This window comes from Bidens hawaiensis, unplaced genomic scaffold (genome assembly GCF_021521415.1).
Source record: "Bidens hawaiensis isolate Kalapana, Puna unplaced genomic scaffold, B.hawaiensis_p1.1 tig00004833_1, whole genome shotgun sequence".
Classification (NCBI taxonomy): domain Eukaryota; kingdom Viridiplantae; phylum Streptophyta; class Magnoliopsida; order Asterales; family Asteraceae; genus Bidens; species Bidens hawaiensis.
Genome location: NW_027504964.1, coordinates 91,768 through 112,439, shown reverse-complemented (window position 1 = coordinate 112,439; position 20,672 = coordinate 91,768). Strand labels below are relative to the sequence as shown.

General features: G+C 35.9%; 1 protein-coding gene, 1 long non-coding RNA gene, 3 other non-coding genes and 1 pseudogene across 5 annotated transcripts; 1 reads left to right on the top strand and 5 right to left on the bottom strand.

Annotated features, from left to right (window-relative positions):
* Positions 1-3,061: 3,061 nt before the first annotated feature.
* Positions 3,062-4,987, bottom strand: LOC143609575 (protein terminal ear1-like; annotated as a pseudogene).
* A 1,504-nt stretch (positions 4,988-6,491) lies between these two features.
* LOC143609589 (uncharacterized) lies at positions 6,492-7,048 on the bottom strand. Its single transcript, XR_013149445.1, has 3 exons — positions 7,008-7,048; positions 6,672-6,832; positions 6,492-6,591 (listed from the first exon to the last, which is right to left on the bottom strand). It is a non-coding gene; the product is annotated as an uncharacterized LOC143609589 (long non-coding RNA).
* Positions 7,049-17,713: 10,665 nt separating this feature from the next.
* LOC143609592 (small nucleolar RNA R64/Z200 family) lies at positions 17,714-17,809 on the bottom strand. The gene has a single exon (XR_013149448.1). It is a non-coding gene; the product is annotated as a small nucleolar RNA R64/Z200 family (small nucleolar RNA).
* A 90-nt stretch (positions 17,810-17,899) lies between these two features.
* On the bottom strand, positions 17,900-17,978 carry LOC143609590 (small nucleolar RNA SNORD18). The gene has a single exon (XR_013149446.1). It is a non-coding gene; the product is annotated as a small nucleolar RNA SNORD18 (small nucleolar RNA).
* A 43-nt stretch (positions 17,979-18,021) lies between these two features.
* Positions 18,022-18,102, bottom strand: LOC143609591 (small nucleolar RNA Z199). The gene has a single exon (XR_013149447.1). It is a non-coding gene; the product is annotated as a small nucleolar RNA Z199 (small nucleolar RNA).
* A 1,167-nt stretch (positions 18,103-19,269) lies between these two features.
* On the top strand, positions 19,270-19,950 carry LOC143609579 (photosystem II reaction center proteins PsbY, chloroplastic-like). The gene has a single exon (XM_077084298.1). It carries the CDS (start codon positions 19,332-19,334, stop codon positions 19,887-19,889), a length of 558 nt encoding a protein of 185 aa, XP_076940413.1. The 5' UTR covers positions 19,270-19,331; the 3' UTR covers positions 19,890-19,950.
* The last annotated feature ends 722 nt before the right edge of the window (positions 19,951-20,672 follow it).

The following is a 20,672-nucleotide window of genomic DNA, read 5'->3' as shown; positions in this document are numbered from 1 at the left end:
TTAATTCTAAAAACGGATCATTAAGAAAGTTGGTATGTAAGGAAAGTGAAAGTTGAAGGGCCAATTCGTATTAGTTTTAAAGACAGGTTTAATTTTATTTATTTTTTTATAGGGTTTGGAACCACCCCCAATACTCGAGTGAGCCTTTTAAGACGGGATTAATCAACTATCCATACTGATTTTGACATTTTAGATCTAACTCACTTAGAAACACAAACAAGGAATAAGCCTAAGAGTGTGAAAAAACCTTCTTGAGGCATGTTCAAAGACAGGTTTAATTATTCGATATGTCTATTTAGTATGATAAGAATATTATTTGTTTAGTTCTCTAGAACTGGTTGTCTTGTTTTCAATGTTAGGGTTTTGTATAAATAGATAGCTAGGGTCTACGTAATTGGTTTGTCAAGATTTCAAATAAAAATAGCGGGTTGATCTTCGATGAGATCAAATTTCGTATTCGTGTTTTTGGATCTTATTTCCAACAAAGAGTTGTTGTATCTATTTCTCGTGGATATCTCATCCGAACAGGCGATTTACAAATCTTCGAAGAGTGTACCCTAAAGCCTAAGAGATCATACTTATCCAGAGCCTACACCTCAAGGGACGCATATTATAAGTTTTTGTTGTTCACACATAATTGAAACCTCTAATTTTCAATAATAAACATACAATATGCAAGTGAGATTGACTAATACGCGTTCATCAATATAACTTTAAATATGACATATAATATGGTTGAGTGATTGTATAATTATGTAATCCTTGCTTTCTCTAATTTACACTAACATTTGATTATTCTAGTTTGTTTTTTACTTTAAACTTTAGAAGAGAAGAGCATGATACCAAAGAGAGGCTTGTTGTTTGTTCTTGTTAAAAACTTTTAAGCAAGAGTAGTGTGATTTTGAGAGGAGAAGCGAGCACACATGCATGGCTTTTAACATTTTTTAGCGGGTTTGACTTCAAATGAAGAAGTTGATACATAATGAGGAGGGGTGACAAAGTCAGATTTAATTTAACGATATTTTTTTCTCATGGTCCTATACTCAAGTTGGTTCTGTATTCAACACCCAACGTGTTTCAATACTTTCCCGTGTTTTCTTTTATCATCTAATATTACATAAATAACATTCATTTCTTTATCGCTTTCAATTTGAGCTATGTGAAGTCTTTTTGAAGTCTTTTTAAGCTTCTTTACAATTCCTCGTGAGTTAATTTTTCGATTACAAATGATTCATGTTGGTTCTATGATGAAGTTTGTGATAGTTTGTCAGATCATATCTAATCTTTTGTTTATCTTGTTACGTCTTTATTTTTACATTGAACTAAAATAACAATATTATAAAACTTTTATTTTATTTTCTTCCAACTTAAAACATCCATATGATCACTAGTTTTTAGTAGAATCAGTTTACCATTCAAAAGAGATGGCAGCACAGCTTGTTGCCCGCTTACCTGTCTATCTGTAATTGAATCGTTTTTCCTATAAATGCGAAGGTTTATATTTCTTGAAAAATCACAACTAACCCGATAAATAAACAAAATAAATTATCATACTAACAATCAAACTGTTTCAAAGATCGGTAGCATAGTGATACTAAGATGTGCACAATGGCATCCTTCATCGTAAAGCTAAAAGTTTTAGGTGCTGTTTGTTTTTGCAGACATAAACTGTCTGTAAGCTGATTTCATCTGTTTTTATGTCTGCAGCTGAAGATGTGGTCTGAAGCTCTGTAAGCTGAAAAAATAAGACTGTTTGTTTTTATAAGTTAACACTGTCTGCATAAACTGAAAATACAAACACATTAATTAATAAATTATTTATTAATTCATTAATATCACCAAGAAAGGGAAGTACAAGGAGTTCCAGAAGACGATGTAGAAGAAACTCCATTGTTACTATTCGAATCACCACCGCCACAAACGTCTTCGTCGTCGCCAGAAGACGTCTCCTCCGTCTCCAACCGTGACGGCGACGTGTCCGGCGTCTCAAACGGCGTATTTCCGGCGACCATACTCTTTCTCCTGTTTTCCTCACCGTTGTACACCGGATTCGAAATGGATGGGTGGCATAGGCGATTAATCCCATCGGGACCGGAATGGCGGGGGCTCAATCGTTTATCGCGTTCAAGGGTTCCAACGGATCGATGACGGTGAAGACGTATAATATTAGCTCCTACTCGTCAATTGTTGAAGGGAAGATTGCGTTTGAAGTGTCGGAGGCTAGTGCTGAGTTTTCCGGTGGGGTGATGAGGATTTTTGCGACGATGAAGTTGCCGGAGGCGATGACGGAGGTGAATCATATCTGGCCAGAGTTTATGGGATGCTTATTGTTGTTTTTGGATGGTTGGAGAGAAGGCAGCAGGAGAGCAGGTAGGGTGAAGATGTGTGAAGCAATAATTTTTAGCTTCTTTTTTAAGATAAAAGAAGCTGATTTCAGATCTTATCTTAAAAAAAAAACAAACAGTCTTCATGGGTGATGTCTGCGCGCCTGCAGACATCACCCCTCCTGCAGATGTTTTAATCAAAAACAAACACAACCTTAGACTATTAGTCTCGTAATAGGCAATAATACAAGTTTAAAGTAGGATCAGAATTGCGTGTTAGCCATAAAAAAAATTAAAATAAAACTAATAATTAATTAATTATAGCATTTGATATTCTGGTTTGGATTTGAATTTATACAAATATAAATCATATATATAATAACATGTTAAATCTAAGCAAATAATGGCGGTAACGTAACCTACTAGTTTAAATAAAATCTTAGATGGTTATCTATGGAACGGTCCAGTTACGTAAAGAGTGAGTTTTGATACAACCTTTAACGCTAAAATTACATATATGAAACATCATTATCTTGTTGAAAAGAGGTATAGGGGTATACCTAGAGCAAGTCTAGGCCGCCAGTAACCCCTCCGCACAAGCTGATGCAATACACAGTAAAAACAAAAAGAAAAATAAATAACATAAAATACTCATTACCTTAGAGAACCAGATGTTGGGATAAATAATATTTTAATAAACCACAGTGGATATGATTTGATATTGATATTAATATAATTTAATTATAACAGTCATCAACACCACCGCAGTCACTAACGCTGGCGGCTGCGTTGCTAGTATCATCAGACTCCACATCTTCTAAACCTAAACCTGTCACATTAATATTACAATGTTGTTCACTTTCTTCATCATGGTCATGGTCATCCGACGATGTTGGGTTGGTTCGTCCAACTATTGGTATAGTTTGTGACATTCTTTGACCGTCTCGCGGCGGGTCAAACACCACGGGCATGTACTCCTCGGCCTCACTAGGAAACTTTGAGTTCTTGAAGTGCTCCTTTAGTGCTTCCAAACCCTTTAAAATTCCCAAAAGATAATAGCCTCATTGTTGCCTCGGGTGAGGTCATGTTGACGAATCCGTATCCAACGTTGCATTTGTTCCTGTAATTTAACAAATCAATATACATTGGTTTGTTATCATTTAGTCGAATTTTATGAAATGAAAGACGAGGGAAACATGCTTACACGAAATCGATAGGGAGGTAGACGAAATCATAGGACGACAGTGGCTGTTGTACACCGTCACCACCGCCATTAATTATCTGCTCGTTGCAATGAATGCAGTGGCTATCAAGCATGTTCAACAACAGTTTCTGGCTGAAACCATCAATGAAAACAAAAAATCTTCAATTCAAATGTGCATATTCAACAACACAATTAAATAACGAATTAGATATTAGACCTATATTTATTTGGAATGTTCTTGATCATAACCGTGGTTCGAGAATCAGAAATAACCCCATCTCCCTTGATCAAGTACCTCGGATCGAACCTCTCGCGCATATGTCTCGAACCCTTCCGTTGTTTACTCCAAGAACACCCGCCTTGTTGCTCGGGTTGTTTCTTCACTACCTTCTTCAACGAATGAGGCGGTTGGGCAGGATCCGGCGTTGGAGGGCGGTAAGGGCGTGATTCAAGCGGGAATTTACGCGGAAGGATAACCGGGGGTGACCCGATGGACACATTATTGAACCGGCTGTATTTGGGGCCGTTTCGGTACGGCTAAACTCGACAACAATCGTCTGGCCATTAATATCTTTACCATTAATGTTATTAAGAGCCTTGGATGCATCTCTGGTGTCGTAAAACTCGACAAACTTTTGATTCTTTTTCGAAGGGGTCTCTCTCAATTCCTTCACACAACCATACAATTTCGTAAATAATAAGATTAGGTTATACAACAAAAGTTTAAAAAATAATAATCGGTCAAATGAAGAACAGAAAGATGCCAAAAATAGAAACAAAAATATATCACCATCTCCAGATTAACAAATGACGAGGAAAGCGACGTATCACAAACCCACAATAATAACAAAATATTGTGTGGTTTAATAAACTTACCAAAAGCTTCAAAAATGCCTTTCAGCATTCCGGTAGTGACATTCGGGTTCAAGTTGAAAACAACAAGTGTTCCTTGGTTGCTTCCGTCGGGATAACCACCGGCCACCGGAAAGCTAAACTGTGCCCAGACAGCACGGCCGGAGACTAGCCCAGCCGCAGGCGGTGGGAGTGGAGGTGACAAGTAACTATTGCCATAATGTTCAAAGTGTTTCTTCAAACGATATTGTTGTTGCATGTGTTGTTCTTGAATCTCATGTAACGCTTGCACGGCTTGCCGGAGGTCGTAAAAGTGTACGGTGACTATCCCGTCACGAACCCGGTCCATTTGTACGGCTCTGACGTCACCGAAGAGCTCTAAGTCTCGTCGGACTAGTGACTCGCTGACGTCAGAGGGGACTAGACTCAAGAGAAGAGTACGAGTTGGGGTGGGTGACGGTGGTGGTAGCGGTGGTGGAACGTGAACCACCGGTGGTGGTGGAGTGTTGAAGTTGTAAGGAGGTGTGTATGGATAGTACAGCGAAGGGTTAGAATATGCTTGTCGGAATTCTTGGGCAGTTGGGCTTAAGGTTGGGTTGTGTTCCATGGCTGGTCGGAAAGTGAGAAAAAATAATAAGTGTTCAGATGTCTTGCATAATAATAATAATAATAATAATAATAATAGTCTCTCTAGATTACAGTTTCTAGGGTTTATTCGATCAGAGTGTGTAGGTGGAAGTTCTCTAGAAAGGAACAAAAGGGAGGTTTGAGTGTTTCCATACACAATATATAAGTGGAAATGTTTCTCCAAAAGTGTGACTGTTGAAAGGTTTGTTTTAAAAGAAAACAAACATTAAAGTCCAACATCAATTGTTTTTCTGTTCATGTTACTATGGACTACGAGGATTAGTAAACTAACAACTTATACAAGTTACAACTAGTTCTATAAAATGTCACTAACATGTATAAATAAAATCTTTACATAGAATCGGACTTAGAGATTTCCTGTTTTGATATGTAAGGGGGTGTTTGGTACAGAGAATGGAATTGTAGAGAAATGGAATTGCAGAGAAAGGGAATTGGTCTGGAGAATGAGAATTGACTGTTCTGTTTGGTAATACAGATATTTCAGTAGAGAAATATATCTGAGAATCATTTCTCTTGTTTGGTACATAGAAAATAAACAGAGAATTATATCAACTTTATCATTAGCACAAGTATTTTTTTCATAACAAATATTTATTAAAAAATAAAAAACATATAAAAAGATGCATAAATTCCAACCAAAATATGCATTGATCAAACCAATTCACATACAAAACATAGTTTTTAAGCAAAAAACATCAACCATAGTTAAAACCAATTCACATACAAAACATACTTCAACCATACACAACTATCTCATTGAACCATCGGTATACAACTCGACCATCTCAATTTTCTCTTCTATTGTCAACGCAAGAAAAGAACGTCCTAGATCCACATCTTTACCAATCAAATGAGCTGCTTTGAACCGTTTTTTCGTAGTGATACCTGGTAAAGCTTTCAACTCATCACTAACCTTTTCATAGATTTCACGAGCCTCCATACCTTCTTTGCTAAGTTGTTCACCCACCATCTCCCCAAATCGAAGCAAAACTTCCTTGATATCTTTGCAAGACTCTCGATATATCTCATCTGCATCCGTGCTTCTACCTCTTTTGCGCGTGCCTGTTACACTTCCTGTTTGTCCTTCAGATCTATCAACATTTGGAACGGCTCCATCAACAAAATCAAAGTCTTCAATATCAACAGGTGAGCTTTTTTGCGTCTCTTGAACAATATCTTCTTCTCCAAGGTCAACTGCTTTACTACCAGTAGCTCTATCCTTACCGAATATGGTACACAATTTGTCATAGAAAGGAAATGACTTGTCACGAAAATTCACAGCACCTTTGTGAGACTACAAGACAATTACAAATAAATTAGACTAAAATTTTAAAATCTAAAAAATATATTTTTTAGAATATACCTTCACGTATTCTAAAACTAAACATATAAGTATGTATACAGATCGATGCATGTGTGTATATTAAAGATAGGCAAAAAATTTGGGTTAATTACAGAAAACGAAAAAGAAAATGTTAGCTGGTGTGAACAGAATTTACCACATTGATCAGCCTCTTTTAGTTTCTACTTTATCTGCTTTGACAACTCAAGAATCTCAGGTGTCTGCACATTCAGCAAATCAACAAATTAAAAAATATAACAAAGTGATACACAAAATAGCCCAAAAAAAAAGTTAAATCAACCTGAGTAACTTCTGACACAGAGATAGCAATAGCTGCTTTAGCATCTTCCTCACTAAGTCGTTTAAGAGCTCTTGCAATTTTTCTGTCACATTCAACAATAAGTCTGTCTATAAGATCCTCCAATTCCCTATCATAGTTATCTTGACCTTTTGCCTTTGGTTCTTGGTATCTGATTAAAGTTAAGTAGCACAGACATTGAAAACAGTAATGTTCAAATCTCACGTATAATTAACAGCCATATAAAGTACACCATTACTTGAGATAGCATCTTCATAACACTTTCTTTATTACTTAATAATATGAGACTGATAAAATAAAAAGTGAAAAAAAGGATACTCTTTCCTCAGCTCAAATGAATGCACCTTTGGGCATGGTCCCATGTCCATATTCTGAAATTCAAAACACAAAAAAACTGAGTAAGCATCACCAAAACAAAACGTGACAGTATACACACAAGTTGCCTGTATTGCAACCAGGCTATCAGGAATTCAACTCCCCTGTTTTAAACTGGCTAGGGTGTAAATGAGTCAAGCTGAATCAAAACTGAAAAGTAGACACCATTGTTATGCACAAGTTGACTGTATTGCAACCAGGTTAAGTGTGTAGCCAAGCCAAGCCCGTCTAGGCTCGAGCTCGACTCTTTAATTATTTATTAACTACTTCACTTATTTTTTTTATATTTTATATATAACATACTGTATATTAACTACTTATTATTTTTTTCATAACTTTATCTATAATAATATTTATAACTAAATTATATATTTGATATATTAGATAAAATTTATAAATAATGGGCTCCTTTAGGCTCATGAACCGGCTTGAGCTTGACAAGTGAATCTCGGGCTCGAGTTTGTTTATTAAACGAGATTATTAGCTCGAGGTCAGGCTCAAGCTCGTGTAAGCTAGACTGAATTCAAAATTTTAACGAGCCAATATCGAGTAGCTCACGAGCGACTTGGCTCATTTGCACTCCCCGCCTGTTTCTCTGTAACAAATCTTACTAAAAAACACACCTAAATACGATAATCTAAAGTTCAAAAAACTCAATTCCACAACAAGCTATTCAACACGAACACAATTCCTTTCTATTCACTCACATAACACAATTTTCCCCAAATTTTATAACATACTTGGTAGAAAATTAACAGCTAAAACCCTAAAACGAGGTAATTGTGTGTCGGGATGCATATAGTATAATAAGAGGAATGGATTTTGCTTACAGTGAGTTGAAAGAGTTTGTGAGGACAAAGGCCGGCTAAGAAGAGACGACAGACGTCACGATCGTAGTACTTCCGATTGACTTCCGTGACGTCTCCGTTACGATTGGCTCCCATTAACACATCCAGTTGCTTCCTGATTGCATCCATCTCCACACACTCGCGCAGTGATTTGGGTTTTGATGTTCTGTTTTTACTTTGGGTGAATCCTTGCTGAAGGAGGAAAATGGGAGAAATGAAAAGGAGGAAAATGGGAGAAATGAACGTCGAGAAATCCATTTCTCCGCCTTTTTTAGAGAAACAAAATCAGAGAAATGGAAATGGTTTCTCACCTCTTTCTTTCATAAACAAACAAGAGAATTCTTTCCAATTCCATTTCTCACCCCTCAATTCCCTCTACCAAACACCCCCTTATAATGGACTTGAAATAGAGAAATTGCTTGTTTTGCAGAGAGTGTTACTGCACATGTTGAATTTAATATAACTTTTAGAGACAATGATTCAAAAATGCTACAAATGATTATAACACGTGAAAAGTTATTACACTTTTGTGCAAGTTACGCTCAAAAGTGTTTTTCCGGTGATTTCATGAACGCCATATAGCTACCGTATTCTAGTCAAACTCATTATGTGAACCCATTACATATTTTTTTTGAAAAAAATATGTAATATATATGGTAGTAACGTGAGGGAATTTTCCATCTACGAGTTCCATGCATAATAACCCAAGGTAGATCGTCGTGAGTCCGGGCAACCTCCCTAGTTCGCATTAGCATAGGCGGTAAGGGATGAGGAGCGGGAGGCGGTGATGTGTATACTGTGGGATATGATACCACGAAGGTAACATAAAATCCGTTTACGAAAATGAAAATGGGGTTACTTAGGTGCATGCATAAGAAATCGAATTTGTTGCGGTGCAAATGTTGACTAAGAGCTATATACTTATAATATCCCAACTTATCCAAATCTTTTTCTCTTCGCTAGGTTTTGTTAATTTACAATTTTTGCTTTTAGAAGCGAAAAGCCAACAAGAATTGAATAACCTATTTTAGAAACATCACTATTGTATAAAATATATTACAGAAACGAGATATGATATCATCACTCTAAAACGTACGTGTATAAAATTTCTTAATGTGACAGAAGTGTGGTTGTGGAAGGACCATTTGTAATAATCATGGCATTATAGATTGGTGTAGATATGGTCTTCCTTTTTGTCTTACATGTCGACTCCATACTTTAGTCGTCAAGTTTTGCTCTTATGTTTTCCATCCACTTAATATGGTTATTTTATTTCTTACCATATCCGAAATTTTAACCCTTGTTTTCTGATTGATTTTTTTCTTTTTAAAGTGGTATGAAAATAGGCATATATGCTAATATGCATATTTCTATATGTGCACATGTGTATTTAAACAGAAGATTATTTAAAATCATATGTTTTTTGTAAAAACAGACCTTTAAGATATTAAAATCTACATATAACTATAACCATTTTATATAGCAAATAATAAAAGAGTTAAAATGATTCTTAAACGTAATGAACTGAAATACTCTTGTATAAGCATAAAAGATTATAGAATTAAGTATTACCAAACAAAATTTATAAGCAATGACCAAAATTAATATTGCCTTCTAAATATCGACTATCGGTTTTATTATCGTAATGAATTTGAAATTTAGTTAACAACACAAGTTATAATAGTTAAATTTGTAACAAATATTTATCTTCATTAACGGCAAGGATTATATTAATACACAGAGCCGTCCCCGAGAATCCATAAATATTTGTGGGCTCGGGGCGAGTACAAAAATGAGCCCTAACAAATAAACTCAAATCACGACACTAATTGTGATAGCAATGAATACAACAACAGTATTGTGCCAAAGAATACTTAAACGAATGGGAGTCTTTCCTAACATTTTTTATTTTGAATTAAAAGGTTCTTTATATAATAAATTCTTAAATAAATGAATTAACAATACGTATGACCCATAAAATAGGCCTGTCACGTGTTGAAGAAACACTAAGTGACCCCGGGCAGATTACGGATAATCTGGGGGCTAAGTAATGTTTCCCACGAGGGTAAGGTCCGGCAGAGATGGTTATTCTGATGACCTGCAAAACAGACACCGTGAGCTCGTCACTGAGAAGGGGGGGTTCCTCCTTGTGACCACCCTCCGGCGTGAGAATCAGACTAGATTGCTCTGAATATAAGTGTATATTAAGAGAAATAGCTAGTGAAGATAAGATACAAGATAATGATACCGTTCCAAGATGTTGGAGTATTTATAGCCGAAGGTAGGTTTCCAAGCAGGTACAGCCAGCTGTATAATATTCCTTTTCTACCAACTGTGGGCTACGCACGTGCCATGCTGGTTGGTGGGTAGGCAGCGGCTGATAGTGACAAGGCCGGCTGTGTACTGTTCCTTTTCCGCCGGCTATGTACTATTCCTTTTCCGCCGGCTGTGTACTGTTCCTTTTCCACCAACTGCAAGCTATGTACGTGCCACGACAAGGGTTGGTGAGTAGGCAGCGGCTGATAGTGACATTTTGTACTAGAGCGTGCTCCTCGTACTGTTGTCGATGAGCTGTCATCCTGTGATTGGTTCATGGGCTGCTCTGGTCAGATCTTGTCTATTTTGTCCATACCTTGGCAGGTATAGTACAAAAGACCTTCCAGAAGCGTACGGACTGGCTCATTTGGGCAAGAGTATTCCCGCATTGCTCATTCCTTCAGGTGACACTGAATTATTGAGTTAGTGCCTTGGGCGTGTAGCCTTGCTATTAGTGCGGGTAGCCTTCCCTGATGGCTTGTATCCGCAGCTGCGGGAACAGGCGGGGTACTTCACCGTTGGGAGGCTTTTCCTGCGGGAACAGCTGGCGTACTGCGCGTGGTGGGTCCTGCGCAGACCAGTTGGTCCTTGCGCAGACGTCCCTCTTCAAGGTGAGTCTTGCGGGTCCAACTGGGCTCTGCTGGGACCTACCTCTTCACTTGTTGTTATTTTTGCTTTGTATTTCTTTCTTGAACTTTGTATATTTGGGTCTCTCGCTGCTCACTTGAGGCATCGTTTGTTTCTTCTATAATATATTAATATTTGGCAGTTCTAAAAAAATTAAACAAAGTAACATGCGGTTGAGTTAAAGATCAAACTCTTTAGTGGAGTTGGGCTTGCAACCAATTAGTAATAAAACGTGTGAGAGGGGAGATTCTAACACGCACATGCTGCTTGGAAAATGAGCATGCAACCCGTTAAACTAACTTTCACTGGTAGTTTACATATGTTTGTTTATAATATAATAAGTGTGGAAAATTTTTATCGGCCTCAAAATATGATGGGCTGGGGCTTGTAGCCCTCTCCGCCTCACCTTATGAGTCGGGCCTGTTAATATACATAAATTAAAACACAATCTAACAAAGTAATGTTTCACCCAAATGAACCTATGTGATTTGATTTCTCTCTCCAATCTAACAAAGTAATGTTTCACCCAAATGAACCTATGTGATTTGATTTCTCTCAAGCATCTCGTCCATATCGAAATTATTAAATACGCTATTGTTCCTTGTCTTGCATATGAACCGTAGGTAATCAGAATCTAACTACTATATTAAAGCAATACATATCCACAAAGCTTTTAATTAAGCTATCCACGTAGGATTCCACCTTAACAATTTCTAAAATTATAATTTACACACAAGTTTTTATTTTTACAATTTTCACTTCATGAATGATAAAATAAAAATATGTTGTTAGCAGGAATTGAACTCACTACCTTGCTTGCTTTTAAAATGTCTATAGCTTACCAACTCAACTATGATGAATTGATATTAACCTTGTCTTTTTCTTAATTGGTATAGATTTACAATATATGTTTATTATGTATATCATTAAAGTTAACTTTTTTATTTTATTTTTTCAACCATCCGTATATCATATTATCCTATTGATATAATAAGTTGGGATATGAATTCTTCAAAATTCCACTAATATTTATCAAGCATTACAAGAAATAGAACGGTGGTTTGACACTTAAAATTTTTAATGAATTGATTGAGATTGCAAGCACCAAGCTTGAGACAATGATCCATTAGACCATCCTTGTCTGCGCCCCCTTGTTCCAAGGATTAGTGCCCAGCCCAGCCCCCATGCGAACCCAGCTGACCATGGTAAACGAGTCTTCGTCCTACATGTCGTGTGTCGGAATATTTCGAAAAAGGGGTCACACTTTTTCAATAAGCCTTACAACTTTTTATTTTATTCACAATTTCACATTGTGTTGCATAATATTTTTATATAAAACTTTTCAAAACCATGAATACTTACTTCATCGGTCTTTAAATTTCACCGATTCACCTCTTATACAGTAATAAATATTTTATTTTAATCGACGGGATCTCATGTATAAACATATTCTTTTTCAGGGATATGTCCAAGATCGATTTTTCAACCGCCGTGATAGACCATACCCTCTGATGCGAGAAACTGGATGGAAACCGTAAACCTTCGCTCCATACTGGGTTTGAACCCGAGATTAAAGCCCTAATTTGTTTTGAAAACCACAAATGTTTTTGTATTTTTCTGGGCTGAAAAAAAAGCAAGCTAAAATAACTGTCTTAACCTATACATGAAATAAAAAGACGTATTTATGGTCGAACAGGTTAAAGTTAACCAAGATAATATTAGCTAAAGATTTATGGTAATATGTTATTATTATTATTATTACTAAGTGACCGTGTGTTACGACAGAATTTATGCTTTTGTGTGGCACAACGGCTGTCAAGTGGCAGTCGGCGGTATGGTTTCCCGAGGGAACGCCCAAGCCAAACTCTTAAGCCAGCGTAAGCCCGGTTAAGACAACATAGTCTGGCTAGAGTGGGGCATCAGGGCTCTCCAAATTTAGAGAGTACGGTTAACCTAAATATAAGAAAGTCGCATTTCTAAAAAAATTAAATTACATTGGAGATAAAAGAAAGGATTTTTTTTTTATATTTCCCTTCTCTAACTTCCTTTATTACATATTTCTCCAATGTAAACCTTAATTACATATTGAGATATTGGATTATCAAAGTTTGTTTCATTGACCGGCACTAATCCAAACTTCAAAAATGTACCACGATAGTCCTAAGTTTCGACATATTGGCCGCCAACGAGTTTTTTACTAACGAGTTAGATTCAGTTAGTTTTGATAATGCGGTTTATGACACATACAATGATGTGGCAAAAATGGTGGACGTGAACAGCTTATGTGGTAAAAAGTTATTTTTAAATTAAAATTTTTCTAACCAAAATAAAGACAGAATTACAAATTTTGTCATTTAAAAAAAGTCAAATTACGGTTCGTGTCCTTTTCTAAGTTTCCTTGCAGGCGGTGTACTTTAAACTTTTTTTTTCTACATGTTATGTCCTTTACGCTAACTGGGTTAGAAAAACTCAGTTAAATGCCCTCACGTGAGACGCATGTGAGGGCATTTTTGTCTTTTCGTCTACCCTACAACTTCTTCTTCCTCTTTCCTGTGTTTCTTTAATCTCCCTTTCCATCCACCACCAACAGCCATGAACACCACCACCACCACCACCAAAAAACCACAACCATCCGATCTCCAACCGCCATCTCTGCAAACACCACCATTTCTACCTCCCATTCCCTTCTCCGTATGGTTTTCTTCATCCAGCAAACCTCCACCACCATTAAATCGAGGAGCCAAGATTCACCATCTTCCTTTCTCTTTTGCATTCCTCAATCTTCGATTTGACCGAAAGACAGTGAATGGGTTTCGATAGGGTTCCGATTTGGCCAAAATAAGAAGAATGACTTCGATTAGGCTTTTTATTTGGCCGGAATACCGTGAATGGACTTCGATTAGGGTTTCGATTGGTCGTGACTGCCTTCCTCTGATAAAATTAAAGTGACGAGAGTAATGGGGGTTGTCGGGGAGAGAAAGAGAGAGAGAAATGGTGGATGGGTCAACTTTGGTGGTGGGCTATGCGGCGGCGGCGGTGGCTGCGTTGGTGTCTTGCCGTAGATGATGCTACGGTGGCAGTGGACAAACGCAAAGGGGAGATAATCTGTTGCAAATATGATAAGGAATAGATGAATAGGTATGATTTGCGATAACTGAATGGGGTTGAGATAATCCATTTCAAGGTGAGCTGGGATTTTGAAATTGGGGTTGAGATAATCAGTAACAAATATGGTGGGTGGTGGTGATTGAGAAGAAAGAATGGTTTGAGATCGGATGGTTGTGGTTTTTTGGTGGTGGTGGTGGTGGTGTTCATGGCTGTTGGTGGTGGATGGAAAGGGAGATTAAAGAAACATAGGGAAAGAGACAAAAATGCCCTCACATGCGCCTCACGTGAGGGCATTTAACTGAGTTTTTCTACCCCAGATAGCGTAAAGGACATAACGTGTAGAAAAAAAAATTTTAAATACACCGCCTGCAAGGAAACTTAGAAAAGGACACGAACCGTAATTTGGCTTTTTTTAAAGGACAAAATTTGTAATTCTGTCCAAAATAAATGAACCGAACTATTTTTTTTATCAAAAAATAAATGAACCTAACTACTTTGTTAACAAAAATAAATGAACCGGACCACTTTTTTTAACAAAAAAAAAAATGAACCAAACTATTTTTATATTAAAAATAAACGAACCGAACTACTTTTTTTTACAAAATTAAATTAACCGAACCATTTTTTTTAACAAAATAAACGAACCTATTTTTAATAAAAATAAACAAATCGAACCACCTTTTTTTTTAACAAAAGTAAATGAACCGAACCACCACCACTGTTTTGACATGAACCACTTTCGACGGGATACGTGTTCTGACTTGAACTCTCTCGGCCTGAGTTTATTTTTATTAGAAATAGTAGTTTGGTTTGTTGATTTTTATTAAAAACATGGTTTGGTTCATTGAATTCTGTTTTAAAAAAGTGGTTCGGTTTGTTTAGTTTAGTTATAAAAAGTGGTTATTTTTGATAAAAAAAAGTAGTTCGGTTTCGTTGATTTATTAAGAAAAAATGGTTCAAGTTTGTTTATCTTTATTAAAAAAAGTAGTTCGTTTCGTTATTTTTGTTAAAAAAAAAGTGGGTGGTTCGTTTATTTTGGTTAGAAAAATTCAATTTTAATTTAAAAAATAACTTTTTATGACATAAGTAGTCCACAACACTATTTTTGCCACGTCATTGTACACGTCATCTTCCACGTCATCAAAACCTAACGGAATCTAACCCCGCTAGTGAAACAATAGATTGAAAGTTGGACTGTTGTGATACACTTTTAAAGTTTGGCTTAGCGCCGACCAATTGGTCAAAGTTTGGATTATTAAATTCCAATAAATCTTACATATTTTCCCTTTTCAGTTTCAATTACCATTTACCCATTTACAATTTATAATAACCTAGTAAAAAACCAAGTGTCGGTTCCTTTATCACATAAGCTATAAACTATTATTTGATATTATGTTAGTAAAAATCAACCATCGTTTCCTTCATACAACCTATAAACTATTATGTGATATTATTTGCTGATGTTTGTGGAAGATGGTGGTGCAATATGATCAATCTGATTGTGTGCAATTTTGTGCTTTTGGTTTTGTATTCTTTTCTTTTTATATCTTATGATATAATTTGTTAATATGCCACAAATGTTAGAAATCGTCTTCAATTGAATTTATTAACTCCGATATGTTCGTCTTAAAACTGACTCGTTTAAAATTGGGCATAAATGTATTTGTTACTATAAAAAGAGAATATATTTAAATTAGTTCTTTAAGAGTAAAACGGTTAATTAGTTAGTTAATTTTAATGAAATGAGAGAAGATGTAATATCTAGTTTAAGAAGATAAATATGTAATTAAATGTTAGAATTGGGAAATATTAAATAACGAAAGTTACGGAGTGGATATATTTTACCGAAAAGTGTTTGTTCGACAATTGACACTTTCGCAGGTCGCACGAGGATCATATTTAAACTAATTTGGGCTTGAGTTAATTTTTTTCGGGCCAAATCAAATTTCTGCCGGGCAGTACTTGTAGTTGCATAACACTTAGCAACAATCATTTGGCCCACAAAAGAAATGCGTTTTGTTGGAAACCTGTGGGTTGTGTTCACGATTGCGGTGGGCTAACGGCTCGATGTTAATAAAATTTATATCAAAATATAGATACTGTTCTGTTGGTACGGGTTTGGGCTGCACATACAAGGTATTCCTAATATCCTTGCAAACCGTATCTAACAGATCATCGACTCAATGGTGAGTAGTGTGCAATCGACATTTATTGATAGTATGATTATTCTTGAGGACACTTTATTAACTACCTGGATATATTAAAGGTTCAAACATAAACAATTGGGAGATTTCGGATTCAATTACGATGAAAACGAGTTTTCTAGTCTAGAAGCTATGTTCTTATCACAAATACTAAATCTCTTATTATTAAATCCCAAACCATTAATGTTTAACCAAAGAAATGTGAAAGAATAAGAAAACAATATTGAACAAATGGAACAAAACAGATAACTGAATTTGTTCAAGTGACAGCCGAATACATTGAGGATTACAAAACAGGGAATCGTCACACTGACGAAACCCAAACACAAATAAAACGAAATCGAGGGTTCCAAGAGACAAGAAACAGACAAGTCACAATTTGTTGATATTAATGATCTCACTAGAATGCGCTTAATCCACCCATATACGAAAGAATTAAACTGTTGATATCTTACTAGAATGCGCTTAATCCACACATATATACGAAAGAATTAAACATATGCCTTGAGCCCAACCACACATTCACCAAGCTTCAACGAGCCTTTTATGTTTATTATTATTTTTTTGAACTAATATGGTTAAGCACCATACACCTATGCTACTAAACCAAGTTATTTCATGTTTATTACTGCAATGGAGGCTCTCCAGTTGACTACAAATACCGCATCTCTTCTCAGCCTATAACAAGAGATTAAAACCATAAGAACGGCTTTTATTTTTCATGGAATTGTTTGATCTAAAAGGGATCTTCTATAATTTTGCTTTGTGCTTGTTGACAATAGTTCGGCAACAGATACGGGCAGTATTCTATGGTCTAAAACACTCGAACGCATTCATTCGCTTTCACATTTCAATGCCGCACAATATTATCTTCCATCATACTTTATTCTATTGGCTCATAAGAAATTTATCTCACAAATTAATGGGGTAGCTTCGACAACAACAAAATCAACTGGATTTCATAAAACAGAATATTTGCTCCAAAAGCCAAAAGATCTTTCACATGTATTACAACATATTTTCTTGTTAAAATTTGAAGTACTTATATGTAGAGTACTAAGAATATCTGTTAATATCAAACATATATTGTTGTATTTTGTTTCATAATATTTGTTTTCATATTTACACAAAAACCCATACATTAATTTTGGCATATGTCTGTTTCATAACCATCATCCACGTGGATTATAACATGTTTCATAAAACAAACGAACTCAAGACTTAGACTATGTGTAGTGGCTGGTACCTATATAGGGACATTATACATCATGTGATGTCACGTTAGAATAGGGGCTTAATTATAAAAATGGTATAATGAATGGAGCCCCTTTAAACATTATTTTTTTATTATTATTATTTTATAAAAAAAAAGAAAATAACAAGCCCACCAATCACATTCCATTTGACCAACTAGCTTCTAGAGCCACAAATTAGCCAAAACTAAGGCACCAATTAATCACCTGTCTAGACCGATTTTTACAACATTGACTGCAACATACGAAGAAATAAAAACTTGTTGCTTTTTTATAAGCTTAAACATTTAGAGCATCTAATCAGATACATGAAACGCAATCTCATTGATCCTTAAAAGAATCTCTGAAGTCTGACATGTGATTAGATTCATAATTCATCACATTAGACACTTTTAAATATTTAAAAACTTCAGCAAAAAAATAAATAAATATAAAACCTTAATTGCAAAAGTAAAATCAAATTGTAAAAATGAAATACGGAGATCAGAAGTTGGTTAAAAAAGTTGTCGGTCACGTTTAATTCAGAAACACGGACCAATTAATCACTCATCATTTCCCCAAATTAACGAAAATAAAAAATAAAAATAAAACATTATTTGTTCATCATCAGAGACTTAAATACCACTAATCACCAACAAATTGTCGATCATTTTGTTGCAGTTATTTTCCTCATCACTTGATGAACAGTAGACAACGGACTCTTGCATATTCAAACCACAATAACAATAAAAAAAAATAATCACCTAAATTCTTGGGCATATGAATTGCAGTGCAAGCTGCAATGAAGATTTATAGACAAGTGGTGGAACACTTTAATCGTAAAAGAAGCCCTATCGGGCTACTATAAGTGAATTTGGTCTTCGGCATGATAAAAATGGGCCTTTAACCATTTGGGCTTTTGCGACATTTCGTTATAAAAGATGAGAGATTGTTAACTAAAAGTTGGATGATTAATTTTAACATGGTACACATAACTAGAGTTAAAAAAACCCGAATCCAGAACCGGACCTGAAAAAATAACTTGTAACCGGGTTTTTTTATATCCGAGGTTTTAATACCCAAACCCGTGCCCGACCCTACCCGTAGAGTACGGATATTGTTAAATTAATCCGGGCTCATGCGACATTCCAACTAAAACCCAATGCTTTATAAATTTAAAACTTTATACTTTAAAAATTTATTTAACTAAATCCTATAAGTTAAAATCTTATTTGGCCATTATTATTATTATTATTATTATTATTATTATTATTTTATACTATATTAATTTAATTCTGATTGAATAATTGGTTTAATATTAAGGATATTCAATTCAAACGTGTGATATATCCTTTGTGTCATAAAAGTTGGATATGATCTCATTACTATTTAAACTACATATTTTTTTAACTTACTTTTATAACAAACTTCATAGGTGATCTATACATGTGGTTTATCTGAATTATAGATACAATTACGGTCCTAACACAACGCACAAGTCCTCAAACATGTGTTTTACCTTTACGCTACTTCTTCCTAATCAGCAAATGTATAAGCTTTGAATGTGAATCAAATTCACCTCAAATCAATGACAAAAATGTCTATAAAAACTTAAGATTGAGACATATATATGACACAAATTTTGAATGTAAATGCCAACTTGGCAAATGTAGCATCTCAACTATTTAAAATAAACAACTTTCTAGAATATCAATTTATAAAAAGAAAAAAAAAGAAAAGAAAACCATGCAAATGCTAGTGATAAGAAAAGTGGGGCAAGCACTCAAACAAGAGGCTCATATCATCCCAAAATCTTTCAAAGGATAAGACCACAATCTCAAACATGTTATATTCATATTCTCAACTTCACACATCTAACCACTACTGTCATCACAAGCTTAGAATCATCAACCACCACCACCACAACCACCAATGGCAGCCACACTATCCACCACCATGGCCATGCTCAACACCAAATGCATGGCCACCAACAAACCCTCAAAACCACTCCTTAACAAACCCAACCTCCCACTCCTCCCCATGCAAACCCTCCCCAAATCCCTCACCACCACCGCAATCGCGGGATCAATTTTTTCAACCTTGTCATCATGCGACCCGGCTTTCGCAGCTCAACAACTAGCCGAAATCGCCGAAGGAGACAACCGTGGGATCGCGCTTTTACTCCCACTGGTTCCCGCCATTGCATGGGTGCTGTACAACATTTTTCAACCCGCTGTTAACCAGATCAACAAGATGAGGACCAAAGGGGTGATTGTTGGGCTCGGCATTGGCGGCGGGCTAGCCGCGTCATCCGGGCTTTTTAATGCGCCTGATGCCGCGGCTAGCGAATTTGCAGCCGTGGCTGAGGCGGCGGCTGCTAATGACAACAGAGGGCAGCTTCTGTTGATTGTTATTGCACCTGCAATTCTTTGGGTGCTTTATAATATTTTGCAGCCTGCTCTTAACCAGATCAACAAAATGAGAAATTAATTAGTGTTGTTAATTATATAAATCATAAACAAGGCTTGTAATTGCTTTTCATGTAATGTATTAATCTTTTTTATTTATTGTCCTCATTTGGCTTCAGTATGGGGGTCCTCATCAAGCCTTGCTTTTCACGCTTGATGAAAAACTACTATCGAGCCGGGGGTCTCACCGAAAGAAGCCTCTCTATCCTTATAGGGTAGAGGTAAGGCTGTCTACATCTTACCCTCCTCAGACCCTACCATAGCTTTGCTATTGGTGGGATATACTGAGTACGATGATGATGATGATGATGATGATGATGATGATGATGATTTGGCTTCAGTATGGATTGTTTGGCATCTTGTTACTACATTTTCAACTTGCAAAACATTATTTTTAATGTGTGGTATATTTGTTAGTAACAAGATAATGATGACCAAAAGTAAATAAACCATCTTTACAAGCTCATGGTTAAGTTAGGACGAGTTTTTCGTGTGAACTTTCGCAGTTCAAGTCATTAGGGAACTCAGTAAATGTGCTTTTTTGTGTGAACTTTTGGCGTTCGAGTCCTTAAGGAATTCGGTAAGTGAGCTTTTCTAGTGTGAACTTTTGGCGTTCGAGTCCTTAAGGAATTCGATAAATGAGCTTTTCTTCATTTATTGTTCAGAGTTTAGACCACGATGTGTCGATGATGAAATAGCTATATCCTAATCAATTTAGTTCGTATGCGTAATAACTAAAATTGATTTGACTGATCACCAATCCTAACAAATGGAATCAGAGCAAGCTTCTAGTAGTCAAGTGGAA

Coding starts and splice junctions, on each gene's coding strand:
- LOC143609579 (XM_077084298.1), top strand. CDS start 19,332: ATGGCAGCCACACTATCCACCACCATGGCCATGCTCAACACCAAATGC.